Here is a 13439-nt window from a genome sequence, read left to right as displayed (position 1 = left end):
AAGGCAATGGTCGCCCACCGGAAAAAAAACATACTTTAACTTTAACTACATAATTGTAGTTAAAATATGCACTTTGTAACTTGTCTGGTGGAGGTCTGGGTCTATGCTATTACTGTTCCTCATATGTTCCAGAGTATGGCATTACATGTATCTATCTAGGTTTAGAATTTATTTGATTACATATATACCTTTAATGCTGAGATATACTTTGAAAAATGATTTTTAATTCAATTCAATTTAATTCATTTTTGTAATACCCAAAGGCACTTTATATATATTTTGTTGGGAAACTCAGAGCAATGACATTATAATCAAAATCTTCCTATATTTTAATCAATCGAGCTAATACAATACAATAAAATGTTTTTTTTGGTGCTTTGAATAAAGGTGTTCGTATGATCGTTTGGAGGGTGGAGGATGTAGCACCTTCTCGTCTCATGAAAACGTTATTGCTCTGCCTGGATTGTTCCACAGTATGGCTTTAAACTAATTTCCAACGATTATTATGCTGTTCTCCATGGCAACGGGTGTAGAGGGGGGAAAAGCAGACAATTCCAGTTAAAGCAAAAACAACAATACGGTGGCAAACCCCGCACCAAACATGTAACGGTGCCTCTGTACGAAACAAATGTCCAAATCATGGAAATTAAAGTGTCTAAACATTTGATTAATATTGTATTCTGTGTCTTCTTCCATCACATGTGAGGCCTGTGTTGAAACTGGATCTGTTCGACCCGGTCTGCTATTTATAACCGTGTGTTTATGCAGGACTGGTGAGAGCAGCCACAAGACGTACTGGCGACATTTAACCGTTAAAGGCAAAACCGGGAATATTTTCATTAAAACGCTTGCTGCGATGGCGTCCGGCGAGTTTTATCTGTCCTCAGAGTGGGAGGAAAAGTGGAGGGCGGAGAAGGAACGCTGGAAACGGACGGCCGAGGAAGGGGGAGAAGGTGCGGAGAGGAACGAGCAAGAGCTGAGGCGAATCGTGGCCTACAATGACGCCAAAATGGGACGGTCCAGTGCGGGGCGGAACGGGGCAAGCGCCAAGCAAGTTTGCGAAGGGCCGTCGGTTGATGAAACGCTCAATTACGCGATCGAAAACTATGCGTGTGATATATTTGGGATTTTGGTGGGTTTCTGGAAGACGAGCGTTCTCACCGACTTGATTTTAGTTTCGGGAAATGGACAACGTTACCTAGTGCATAACCCTGTACTCGCCGCTCTCAGCTCATCTGTGCGCCGTAGACTCGCTGAAGAGAAATCCTTACGTGGTTGGACCTTAAATTTGGGTTCTGAAGTGGACGACGTCGGACTACAAGCTGTTCTGGAGTTTGCGTACGCTGGTGTCGTGCCGTCTTGGAACGAGGAAACTGTAGAGTCGGTCATCGCCGCAGCTAAAGCTATGGAAATAGCAAGAATGGTGGAGATTTGCGGCACGAGGACAGGGAAGAGTGGACCGCAAGATGGACGGCAAGAGTTGAAGAAGACGCTAGAAGAGATAAACCAGCTCAGGAGTGAAGACGTGGGCTGTGATGTAGTGCTGGACGTCAATGGTGTTTTCTATCATGGTGAGTAATTAACCATCTCGCGCTAACTGATTTTCTATACGTCACACGGACACGAGTCCTTCTCCTTGATGTTCCTTAGGCATTTTATAGTCCAGAGATGTTTTCCGCACTTTCCCTGATACCTTTTGTGCTCAAATTCCGCGTAGGAAGTGTTGCGGGCTTTGTCGTATCATCGTTTAAATATGCCGTCACATACAGCTCTACTGCCATCTGCTTGCATTACATGGCATAACAGATTGTTCTACAGAACTGTTACTTTCTACAGATTGTTCTGTAGAAAGTAACGTTGACTATTTCAAATGTGACACTGAACGTATTTCCTGTTCCTCTAGCGCACAGGGTGATCCTGGCTGCCAGCAGTCACTTCTTCCGTGGGATGTTCACAAGTGGAATGAAAGAATGCAGTCAGAGTTGCGTCGCTTTACCGTTCCCGTTTGCTCCGGAGCTTGAGGCCCTTATTGGCTGCTCCTACACCGGACGTCTTCACCTAAACTGGGACTGCGTCTTTGAAATCGCCTGCACTGCCCTCCAACTTCAGTTTTCACCAGCTTTATCCTTGTGCTTCAAATTTATGCCGGAACAAATCGACACCGACTCCTGCTTGGACGTGATATCTTTTGCTGAGGCGTATGGGATGACAGAGCTTCGTGACGACGCTAACGATTTTGTTCTGAGGAATTTTTGGGAGGTGTCTGAGACTGCCAAATTTCTCGATCTTTCCGCAGAACAACTCGTCCACTTTCTGAAATGCGACGGACTGTGTGCACCGTCGGAACTAGCCGTGTTTCGATCAGTGATTTCTTGGATCAAAGCTAGCCCAGCGGAGAGACTTAATCAAGCTAGCGTACTTATGTCTGCCGTTCGTTTTCCTTTGATGACTTTTAGGGAGTTTCGCGAAGTCCGAGCTATCAACCTGCAAATGGAGTGCGCTGGGAACAGTGCAGAAGTTGAATTGCACGCATCGGCGCTGAAAGAGTTTATGCACCAGGACACACGAGCCCAATGCAGAGTTCGAAAGCCAAAAGATGCGTTGGTTTTAGTGGGGGGGGACCAGCTCAATCCGGATGTGGGGCGGCGGATCCCGAGCAGAGAGGTGTGGTTCGCTAACGGTCTTCGTAGGGGCACAGGGCTGATTAAAGACATCGAATGGAGAAAACTGGCGGAGATTCCGGACCAGCCAAAGTTCAGGCACGGCGTGGCGGCCATCGGAGGAGAACTCTACGTGATCGGTGGCTGTTACTTCTACACTAAAGAGGACATCATGAAATCAGCATACAGGTGAATTACTTGCATACAATTATACTTTTGCAAAACAGCTTTACGGCTTGGATTAAAGGTCAGTTGTGGAGCACTTTGGAATTGTTCTTATCTTGGCTGCTCAGGCTCTGGCTTCGCAAACCTCTGCCACGTGAGCAACTGACGTCACCCAAACATAAATAAATGTTTTCTTACATCTAAACCTAAACTGTACCTGAATTATACCTTTGAATCACGAAGCCGATCCCAGCAATTCACAGAAAAGCGTTTAGTAATCATCAGAGCCGAAGCGAGACAGCACACATTTCGGTGTGTACTACTCGTCCCAAAGTGAACCCGTCAATCATAACTTTTCTGCTCTTCTCCATGAAGCGTTTAACTTTCAGGTGTTTTTTATTGCTTTGAAAAACGTGCATTCTTACCGTGAGCTGGGTCGACCCTCCGCCGATCTGAGCTGTAACTTGGCCTGACTGCACGGCGAAACACGCAAAAAGACACAGATTAATCAGAGAAGATGTGAGACGGCTCAGAGCAGGATTGTGTAGCTTTAAAGACATTGTTCATCTTATCAGTTGATATTAGGGCATTGGTCATGAAAAGTGTCAATCAAGCATTTTCAGACAGAGGCCATGATATATTCGCTCAACCTGTCCCGTTGTTACAGATACAACCCCGAGCAGAGCAGCTGGAGGAGACTGGCCGACATGAATGAATTTAGAAGTAATTTCTCGTTAATTGCAAATGAGAGACGTCTCTTTGCAATTGGCGGCGATAAAGAGATCAACACCAACGTGGACTCGGTGGAGATGTACGACCCCGACACCGACAGCTGGAGGTAACGTTGTCTCATGAACCGGAAACGCCTGTAAATAATCAACAATCGATGTGCTACAGGGTTTGTGAGAGCTAGAATTAATATAGTTAGTTCGATTTAAATACAGCGTTTCTCCTTCAAAACTCGCTGTGTATGAATGTGGTGTGTCGAGTGAAAGGAGGTGGCTGGAGTGGCGTACAGTCTACCCCAGGGCAGTTGTGGCTGCATATTAAAGAAGACTTGTTTTTTTCGTCTTTTTTCATTATTAAACTACAACATAAATAGCTCACCATTTTACATGTTGTTCAAATTGATATAAAGCGACTTAGTAATCGAAATGGATCCATTGACTTGGATGAAACTGCAGTCCTGGGAAGCCATCATAGTGATCTTGATCGTGGCATTTCACTGCAACAAAGGAATTTTCAAACAAATTTCCACTTGCAGGACTAAAGATAGCCAAGACAATTATGAGGGGAACACAGTTGTAACAAGGTTAAAATCTCATAAACAGTGATTATACATAATATTCCCTCTTTAAGCGTCGAGGTACTTTCCAGACTACATGTAGAATATAGCATACATTTAAATATAGCAGAATATTGTCATTTCCCCCCCAATAATGAACATTTTCCTTTTCTAGCTTCGTCCGTCCATTGAACCGGGCACTGAGCGGTCAAGCTGCCTCTGTCTGTGACGGGTCCATCTTTATTTCCGGCGGCTTCAACAGCCAATACGAGTGCCTTGTGTCACTGTTTCTGTACCATCCTGCAGGGGGCTCCACCTACCTGCACGATATGAGCCGCGACCGAGCTCAGCACTCCATGGACGCTCTCCGTGGGCATCTCTATGTCGTCGGCGGCGTTTGCAATCTGCAGAGTTTTTACACGGACCAGCTTGTCTGCGAGGTGTACTCTCCCGGCGCCGATTCTTGGAGTGTTTTGGGGAATTTGCCCGTTGCGCATGTCGGAGCGGCCTCTGTCGTGTTGGAGGACAAACTGTATGTTTTGGGAGGGTACTGCCAGGAGGACTACACCGAATCGGGACGGGTGCATCGTTTTGACCCCAGTATAAATAAATGGGAGAGTATGGGTCGCCTTCCAGGGGCTGTGACTGACATAAGAGCGTGTTTAATGCATCTGCCTCACCGTTTAAGACAATAAAACTGCAGATTTCATACATGACATTGAACTGTTTTTTGTTTTTTTTTGCTTTACACTGTTTGTAAGAAGTTAAGAATGGTTTACAATATTAGTTTGTTTATAACAGAGTAGGCAGCCGTGTGCAAAAACACAATATTTCACAGATTTATAACTTGGTTTGTAGGTTTTAGAGCGAGACTCTGGAGGTGACGCTGACACTTTCTCTTTGTTTCTGTGATAAAGACGATGATTTCAGTCTTGTCTGAGTTCAGCTGGAGAAAGTTGTTTTGCATCACACACTGATCTGTTGGATGCAGTGACAGAGTGAATCCACTGGTCCAGATTCACCTGTCGACAGTGAAACATAGATCTGACTCGTCTGCATCATTGTGATAAGACACACCCCTGTTTCATATTAGCTGTCCCAACCGCAGCATGTACAGATTGAACAGAAGGGGTCCAAGGATTGACCCTTGGGGCGCCCCACAGGTCAATGTCATGCTCTCACTTCTCTCACTCATGTCACTTCCTGGTTTGACATGAGCAGCAGGCGTGACAGAGAGGTAATTCTACAACTGTTACTAAGCAACCAAGCTGTAAACAAGGGGCAATGTTCATGCAAATCATACAATAGTTAATTATTTGATGAATAATTACAATTTAATTTGTCAAATTATTGTTTAAACCAGTGATCCCCAAACTTTTTGACTCGAGGGCCACATTGGGTTCTAAGGGGCCGGGCCAGGAAAATATGGTGTGTTTGTGTGAACTAATGAATTACTATAAATTACAGGCAAGATTTGACCTGTAACTTGTAACAAAGCAACAAATGCAAGGCTCAATGTAATAATTGTTTTTCAAATGCATTAAATAATGACTAATTTAATTACATTTCAGTTGAATAAACACAGCAGGAAAACTGACCTTGTATTTCAGTGGGAACAGTGTTGTTGATCTCCCTGTTTTGCATCAAAGTCTGTAAGTTTTGTTGTTCTCAGGATCCTCTGGTGTTGCTCAGTGAAGCTGGATCTGTAACGTTTGTTCATGTTCATGACACTGAATGTCTCACATAAGCAGGTCGAGCAGAACAAGACCAGCATCTTCTGTACGTCCTCCGGAGGTTTTGTTTCGTTCAGTGAAGCATTAAAGTCGTTTAGTTTAAGAGTGTTGGACTGTTTTTTTATTAGCATTTCTTCTCCCCATAAATGATCTAGTAGTAACATCATGGAATGATTAATATCCATAAATAAAACATCTTAATAAATGTCACCAGAATATGCAACATTTTGACTTGAATGTTACATTTTTGCTCTTCTGTCCTTCTCACGTCTCCAGTGGTTGGACACTTTGTCCAGGTTGATGCTTCGTTTGCTTCTTGCTGTGACTTTATGCTCATCAACTGCTCCAAAATGTGCCACTTCAAGACCATTTCTGGATGATATTATTCATAAACTAACAGGGCCGCACCTGTCATAAACCGCACCTGTCATAAACCGCACCTGTCATAAACCGCAGGTGCCCACGTTTAACATGAGATATTTACACAGAAATAAACGCAGTCGTGATGCGTCTTTTAAACCGGAGGTCTCGTGGCGCACGCGGCGCATCCGCGGTCCGCTTTAGTCCTGCTTTAGTCCTGCTTTAGTCCTGCTTTAGACCTGCTTTAGTCCCGCTTTAGTCCCGCTTTAGACCTGCTTTAGTCCTGCTTTAGACCCGCTTTACACCTGCTTTAGTCCTGCTTTAGTCCTGCTTTAGTCCTGCTTTAGTCCTGCTTTAGTCCTGCTTTAGTCCTGCTTTAGACCTGCTTTAGTCCCGCTTTAGTCCCGCTTTAGACCTGCTTTAGTCCTGCTTTAGACCCGCTTTACACCTGCTTTAGTCCTGCTTTAGACCCGCTTTAACCTGCTTTAGTCCTGCTTTAGTCCTGCTTTAGACCCGCTTTAGTCCTGCTTTAGTCCTGCTTTAGTCCTGCTTTAGTCCTGCTTTAGACCCGCTTTACACCTGCTTTAGTCCTGCTTTAGTCCTGCTTTAGTCCTGCTTTAGTCCCGCTTTAGTCCCGCTTTAGTCCCGCTTTAGACCTGCTTTAGTCCTGCTTTAGACCTGCTTTAGTCCTGCTTTAGTCCTGCTTTAGTCCTGCTTTAGTCCTGATTTAGACCTGCTTTAGTCCTGCTTTAGTCCTGATTTAGACCTGCTTTACACCTGCTTTAGTCCTGCTTTAGTCCTGCTTTAGTCCTGCTTTACACCTGCTTTAGTCCTGCTTTAGTCCTGCTTTAGACCTGCTTTAGTCCCGCTTTAGTCCCGCTTTAGACCTGCTTTAGTCCTGCTTTAGACCCGCTTTACACCTGCTTTAGTCCTGCTTTAGACCCGCTTTACACCTGCTTTAGTCCTGCTTTAGTCCTGCTTTAGACCCGCTTTAGTCCTGCTTTAGTCCTGCTTTAGTCCTGCTTTAGTCCTGCTTTAGACCCGCTTTAGTCCTGCTTTAGTCCTGCTTTAGTCCTGCTTTAGTCCCGCTTTAGTCCCGCTTTAGTCCCGCTTTAGACCTGCTTTAGTCCTGCTTTAGACCTGCTTTAGTCCCGCTTTAGTCCCGCTTTAGACCTGCTTTAGTCCTGCTTTAGACCCGCTTTACACCTGCTTTAGTCCTGCTTTAGACCCGCTTTACACCTGCTTTAGTCCTGCTTTAGTCCTGCTTTAGACCCGCTTTAGTCCTGCTTTAGTCCTGCTTTAGTCCTGCTTTAGTCCTGCTTTAGTCCTGCTTTAGACCTGCTTTAGTCCTGCTTTAGTCCTGCTTTAGTCCTGCTTTAGTCCTGATTTAGACCTGCTTTAGTCCTGCTTTAGTCCTGATTTAGACCTGCTTTAGTCCTGCTTTAGTCCTGATTTAGACCTGCTTTAGTCCTGCTTTAGTCCTGATTTAGTCCTGCTTTAGTCCTGCTTTAGTCCTGCTTTAGTCCTGCTTTAGTCCTGCTTTAGACCCGCTTTAGTCCCGCTTTAGTCCAACTTCAGTCCTGTTTTAGACCCGCTTTAGAACAAATCACAGCTGTCTCTAGTGTCCCCTCTGTCCCCTCTGTCCTTGATGACTCTGTGTGGCTGATTGACCTGTGTCTTCACATCAGGATCATCTGCTCCTGAGCGCGTTACGTTGTGACATGAGATATTTACACAGAAATATGCTCCAGATAATGATGCACATGTGTCTTTGACTCGTGAGTCAGGTCTGGCCAAGAAAGTCTCATTTACACAATAGTGACATGTCAGTGTCTATTGAACGTGCCCGCGGTCCGCGCTGCGCCCCGGGCCGCGGTCCGCGCTGCGGGACTAATAAGGCTAATTTTTCAATAAATATGATTCTGATTGTAGTAAAACACACAGCGTTTTGAAACTAAAAATATAGAGGACACGACGTGTCCCCTGGACGGTGCTTCTACTGTCCACAAGATCTACAGTGTGTCAAAAACTTGCTCTTCCTGCTTTGATTGGCCCCAGTGGCCGTTTGTGGTCAATTTTATTTTCTTCGCGCCACAGATCTTATAGAGGGAACAGTGCCATCTCTTGGGGAAATGTGGGCATTACAGGCGAAAGGGGAAATGAACCGCCACAGTATCATGAGTTTGACTCCGACATTTGCTAAAAAATATTTTTTCTAAACCAAATTTCTAAAACCAATATTTTTTAATATAACTTGGACAAGCTTGGCGGACCGGATTGAAAGGCCCAGCGGGCCGGGTGCGGCCCGCGGGCCGTAGTTTGGGGACCACTGGTTTAAACTGTCATAAAAAGGTGTAAGTCACGTGCACATTTTCTCTGAATTATTGATGGAATGGCGCTTTTTGATGACATCACAGAGGGATTCTGTAATTCACAACCTTTTATTGGACAAACTGCCACTTGACAGATGTAAAAGTGTAATTGTTTACCACAGGGACTATATCATCAAACGTCATAATTAGAAAAACACGAGTCATATTGACTTCAATGTCTCTTCGAATAAAGACTGAACCAAACTGAATCTTGTCCGAATTGTGTCCCTCAGTCATGTGTTATTAGCGCCCTCTGCTGGCTCCATATATATCCCCTCTTCTCTGTCTCACTCTATTCCTCTGTCCTCGTCCTTTCTTGGTCTCGATGTCACTCTTGCTAAAACGTAATTTAACAAAAAAGTGGTTGTTTTCTAAATACAATAAAGCGGGTGACATGTTTTTGTCATAGTAAATGTCACTTTTCCATTTAAATGTATCCACTGTACTGTAACTCTACTGTAACTGTACTGTAACTGTAACTCTACTGTAACTCTACTGTAACTCTACTGTAACTGTACTGTAACTGTAACTCTACTGTAACTCTACTGTAACTCTACTGTAACTCTACTGTAACTGTACTGTAACTGTACTGTAACTGTAACTGTAACTCTACTGTAACTCTACTGTAACTGTACTGTAACTGTACTGTAACTCTACTGTAACTGTACTGTAACTGTACTGTAACTGTAACTCTACTGTAACTCTACTGTAACTCTACTGTAACTGTACTGTAACTGTAACTCTACTGTAACTCTACTGTAACTCTACTGTGACTCTACTGTAACTGTACTGTAACTGTACTGTAACTGTAACTGTAACTCTACTGTAACTCTACTGTAACTGTACTGTAACTGTACTGTAACTCTACTGTAACTCTACTGTAACTGTAACTCTACTGTAACTCTACTGTAACTGTACTGTAACTGTACTGTAACTCTACTGTAACTGTACTGTAACTCTACTGTAACTCTACTGTAACTGTATTGTAACTCTACTGTAACTGTATTGTAACTGTACTGTAACTGTACTGTAACTCTACTGTAACTGTACTGTAACTGTACTGTAACTGTATTGTAATTCTACTGTAACTCTACTGTAACTCTACTGTAACTGTACTGTAACTGTACTGTAACTGTACTGTAACTGTATTGTAACTCTACTGTAACTCTACTGTAACTCTACTGTAACTGTACTGTAACTGTATTGTAACTGTACTGTAACTCTACTGTAACTCTACTGTAACTGTACTGTAACTGTACTTTAACTCTACTGTAACTCTACTGTAACTGTACTGTAACTCTACTGTAACTGTACTTTAACTGTATTGTAACTGTACTGTAACTGTACTGTAACTGTATTGTAACTGTACTGTAACTGTATTGTAACTGTATTGTAACTGTACTGTAACTCTACTGTAACTGTACTGTAACTGTACTGTACTGTAACTGTACTGTAACTGTACTGTAACTCTACTGTAACTGTACTGTAACTGTACTGTACTGTAACTGTACTGTAACTGTACTGTAACTCTACTGTAACTCTACTGTAACTGTATTGTAACTCTACTGTAACTGTACTGTAACTGTACTGTAACTCTACTGTAACTCTACTGTAACTGTATTGTAACTCTACTGTAACTCTACTGTAACTCTACTGTAACTCTACTGTAACTCTACTGTAACTGTACTTTGACTGTACTGTAACTCTACTGTAACTCTACTGTAACTGTACTGTAACTGTACTGTAACTGTACTTTAACTGTATTGTAACTGTACTGTAACTGTACTGTAACTGTATTGTAACTCTACTGTAACTCTACTGTAACTGTATTGTAACTCTACTGTAACTCTACTGTAACTGTACTGTAACTCTACTGTAACTCTACTGTAACTGTACTGTAACTCTACTGTAACTGTACTTTAACTGTATTGTAACTGTACTGTAACTGTACTGTAACTGTATTGTAACTCTACTGTAACTCTACTGTAACTGTATTGTAACTCTACTGTAACTCTACTGTAACTGTACTGTAACTCTACTGTAACTGTACTTTAACTGTATTGTAACTGTACTGTAACTGTACTGTAACTGTATTGTAACTCTACTGTAACTCTACTGTAACTGTATTGTAACTCTACTGTAACTCTACTGTAACTGTACTGTAACTCTACTCTAGCTCTACTGTAACTGTATTGTAACTCTACTGTAACTCTACTGTAACTGTACTTTAACTGTATTGTAACTGTACTGTAACTGTACTGTAACTGTACTGTAACTGTACTGTAACTCTACTGTAAATCTACTGTAACTGTATTGTAACTGTATTGTAACTGTACTTTAACTCTACTGTAACTCTACTGTAACTGTACTTTAACTGTATTGTAACTGTACTGTAACTGTACTGTAACTCTACTGTAACTCTACTGTAACTCCACTGTAACTCTACTGTAACTGTATTGTAACTGTATTGTAACTGTACTTTAACTCTACTGTAACTGTACTGTAACTGTACTGTAACTGTACTGTAACTGTACTTTAACTGTACTGTAACTGTACTGTAACTGTACTTTAACTGTATTGTAACTGTACTGTAACTGTACTGTAACTGTATTGTAACTGTACTGTAACTGTACTGTAACTGTATTGTAACTGTACTGTAACTCTACTGTAACTGTATTGTAACTCTACTGTAACTCTACTGTAACTGTACTGTAACTCTACTCTAGCTCTACTGTAACTGTACTGTAACTCCACTGTAACTCTACTGTAACTGTATTGTAACTGTATTGTAACTGTACTTTAACTCTACTGTAACTGTACTGTAACTGTACTGTAACTGTACTGTAACTGTACTTTAACTGTACTGTAACTGTACTGTAACTGTACTTTAACTGTATTGTAACTGTACTGTAACTGTACTGTAACTGTATTGTAACTGTACTGTAACTCTACTGTAACTGTATTGTAACTCTACTGTAACTCTACTGTAACTGTATTGTAACTCTACTGTAACTCTACTGTAACTGTACTGTAACTGTACTTTAACTGTACTGTAACTCTACTGTAACTCTACTGTAACTGTACTTTAACTGTATTGTAACTGTACTGTAACTCTACTGTAACTCTACTGTAACTGTATTGTAACTGTATTGTAACTGTACTGTAACTCTACTGTAACTCTACTGTAACTGTACTGTAACTGTACTTTAACTGTACTGTAACTCTACTGTAACTCTACTGTAACTGTACTTTAACTGTATTGTAACTGTACTGTAACTCTACTGTAACTCTACTGTAACTGTACTTTAACTGTATTGTAACTGTACTGTAACTCTACTGTAACTCTACTGTAACTGTATTGTAACTGTACTGTAACTGTACTGTAACTGTACTGTAACTGTATTGTAACTGTATTGTAACTGTACTGTAACTCTACTGTAACTGTACTGTAACTGTATTGTAACTGTACTGTAACTGTATTGTAACTGTATTGTAACTGTACTCTAACTCTACTGTAACTGTACTGTAACTGTACTGTAACTGTATTGTAACTGTACTGTAACTGTACTGTAACTGTATTGTAACTCTACTGTAACTGTACTGTAACTGTAACTCTACTGTAACTCTACTGTAACTCTACTGTAACTGTACTGTAACTGTAACTCTACTGTAACTCTACTGTAACTGTACTGTAACTCTACTGTAACTGTACTGTAACTGTAACTCTACTGTAACCCTACTGTAACTCTACTGTAACTGTACTGTAACTGTAACTCTACTGTAACCCTACTGTAACTCTACTGTAACTGTACTGTAACTGTAACTCTACTGTAACTGTACTGTAACTCTACTGTAACTGTACTGTAACTGTAACTCTACTGTAACTCTACTGTAACTCTACTGTAACTGTACTGTAACTGTAACTCTACTGTAACTCTACTGTAACTGTACTGTAACTCTACTGTAACTGTACTGTAACTGTAACTCTACTGTAACCCTACTGTAACTCTACTGTAACTGTACTGTAACTGTAACTCTACTGTAACTCTACTGTAACTCTACTGTAACTGTACTGTAACTGTAACTCTACTGTAACTCTACTGTAATTCTACATCTTCAACGTGTGTGTTTTACTCTATAACGTAAAAAAAAAGAAAAGAAAAAAAAGGAGCCAGATTATTATTATTGTTAGTTCATTTATTTATTGAATTAATGGTGATCATTGATAAAATTGCTTATTTTGTTGTTGTTGTTTATCTCCGTGGATCTAGACTCAGTTTATTGCCACACACCAGAACATTCTACACACCGCAAAAGCATAGCAGCAGTTACCCCTGGTGGTGACGGTGGTGTATTTCGTCTTATTTATTTTTATTTTATGTATTGTTTTTATTAGATTGAAAATATAAATTCACAAAGTGCACGAGTGTATCTTTTCTAGTCTCAAGACGTTTTGCCTGAAATGTTCCACGATGCAGCATTACACTGTGACACCCACAGACGCCGCTCCACAGACCTGTTTGGGAGGTTTTATTAATGTTTCAGCCGTAAAAACAACAACAACAAAACCCGTCTTGTGATCGAATGAATTCAAGACAGAAATGTTTGATGTCCGTTTAAGGCAAAACAACGAGAAAAGTTACATGGTGCACCTTTTTAAACCAGCATTTATCAGTCCTGGTTTGGACCTGGTTTAGACCTGGTTTAGTCCTGGTTTAGGCCTGGTTTAGACCTGGTTTAGACCTGGTTTAGACCTGGTTTAGGCCTGGTTTAGTCATGGTTTAGTCATGGTTTAGTCCTGGTTTAGTCATGGTTTAGTCCTGGTTTAGGCCTGGTTTAGACCTGGTTTAGACCTGGTTTAGTC

At 41.5% G+C, this 13439-nt stretch overlaps 1 protein-coding gene across 1 annotated transcript; it reads left to right on the top strand.

Moving 5' to 3' along the window:
* The first annotated feature begins 348 nt into the window (after positions 1–348).
* LOC140371630 (kelch-like protein 33) lies at positions 349–5959 on the top strand. Its single transcript, XM_072458804.1, has 4 exons — positions 349–1571; positions 1904–2849; positions 3493–3663; positions 4286–5959. Exons 1-4 carry the CDS (start codon positions 857–859, stop codon positions 4803–4805), a joined length of 2352 nt encoding a protein of 783 aa, XP_072314905.1. The 5' UTR covers positions 349–856; the 3' UTR covers positions 4806–5959.
* The last annotated feature ends 7480 nt before the right edge of the window (positions 5960–13439 follow it).

Source organism: Eucyclogobius newberryi, unplaced genomic scaffold (genome assembly GCF_026437365.1).
Source record: "Eucyclogobius newberryi isolate DKJ021-1_F unplaced genomic scaffold, fEucNew1.0.hap1 SCAF_22, whole genome shotgun sequence".
In the NCBI taxonomy this organism is placed as follows: Eukaryota; Metazoa; Chordata; class Actinopteri; order Gobiiformes; family Gobiidae; genus Eucyclogobius; species Eucyclogobius newberryi.
This window is presented reverse-complemented; position numbering and strand designations above follow the sequence as displayed.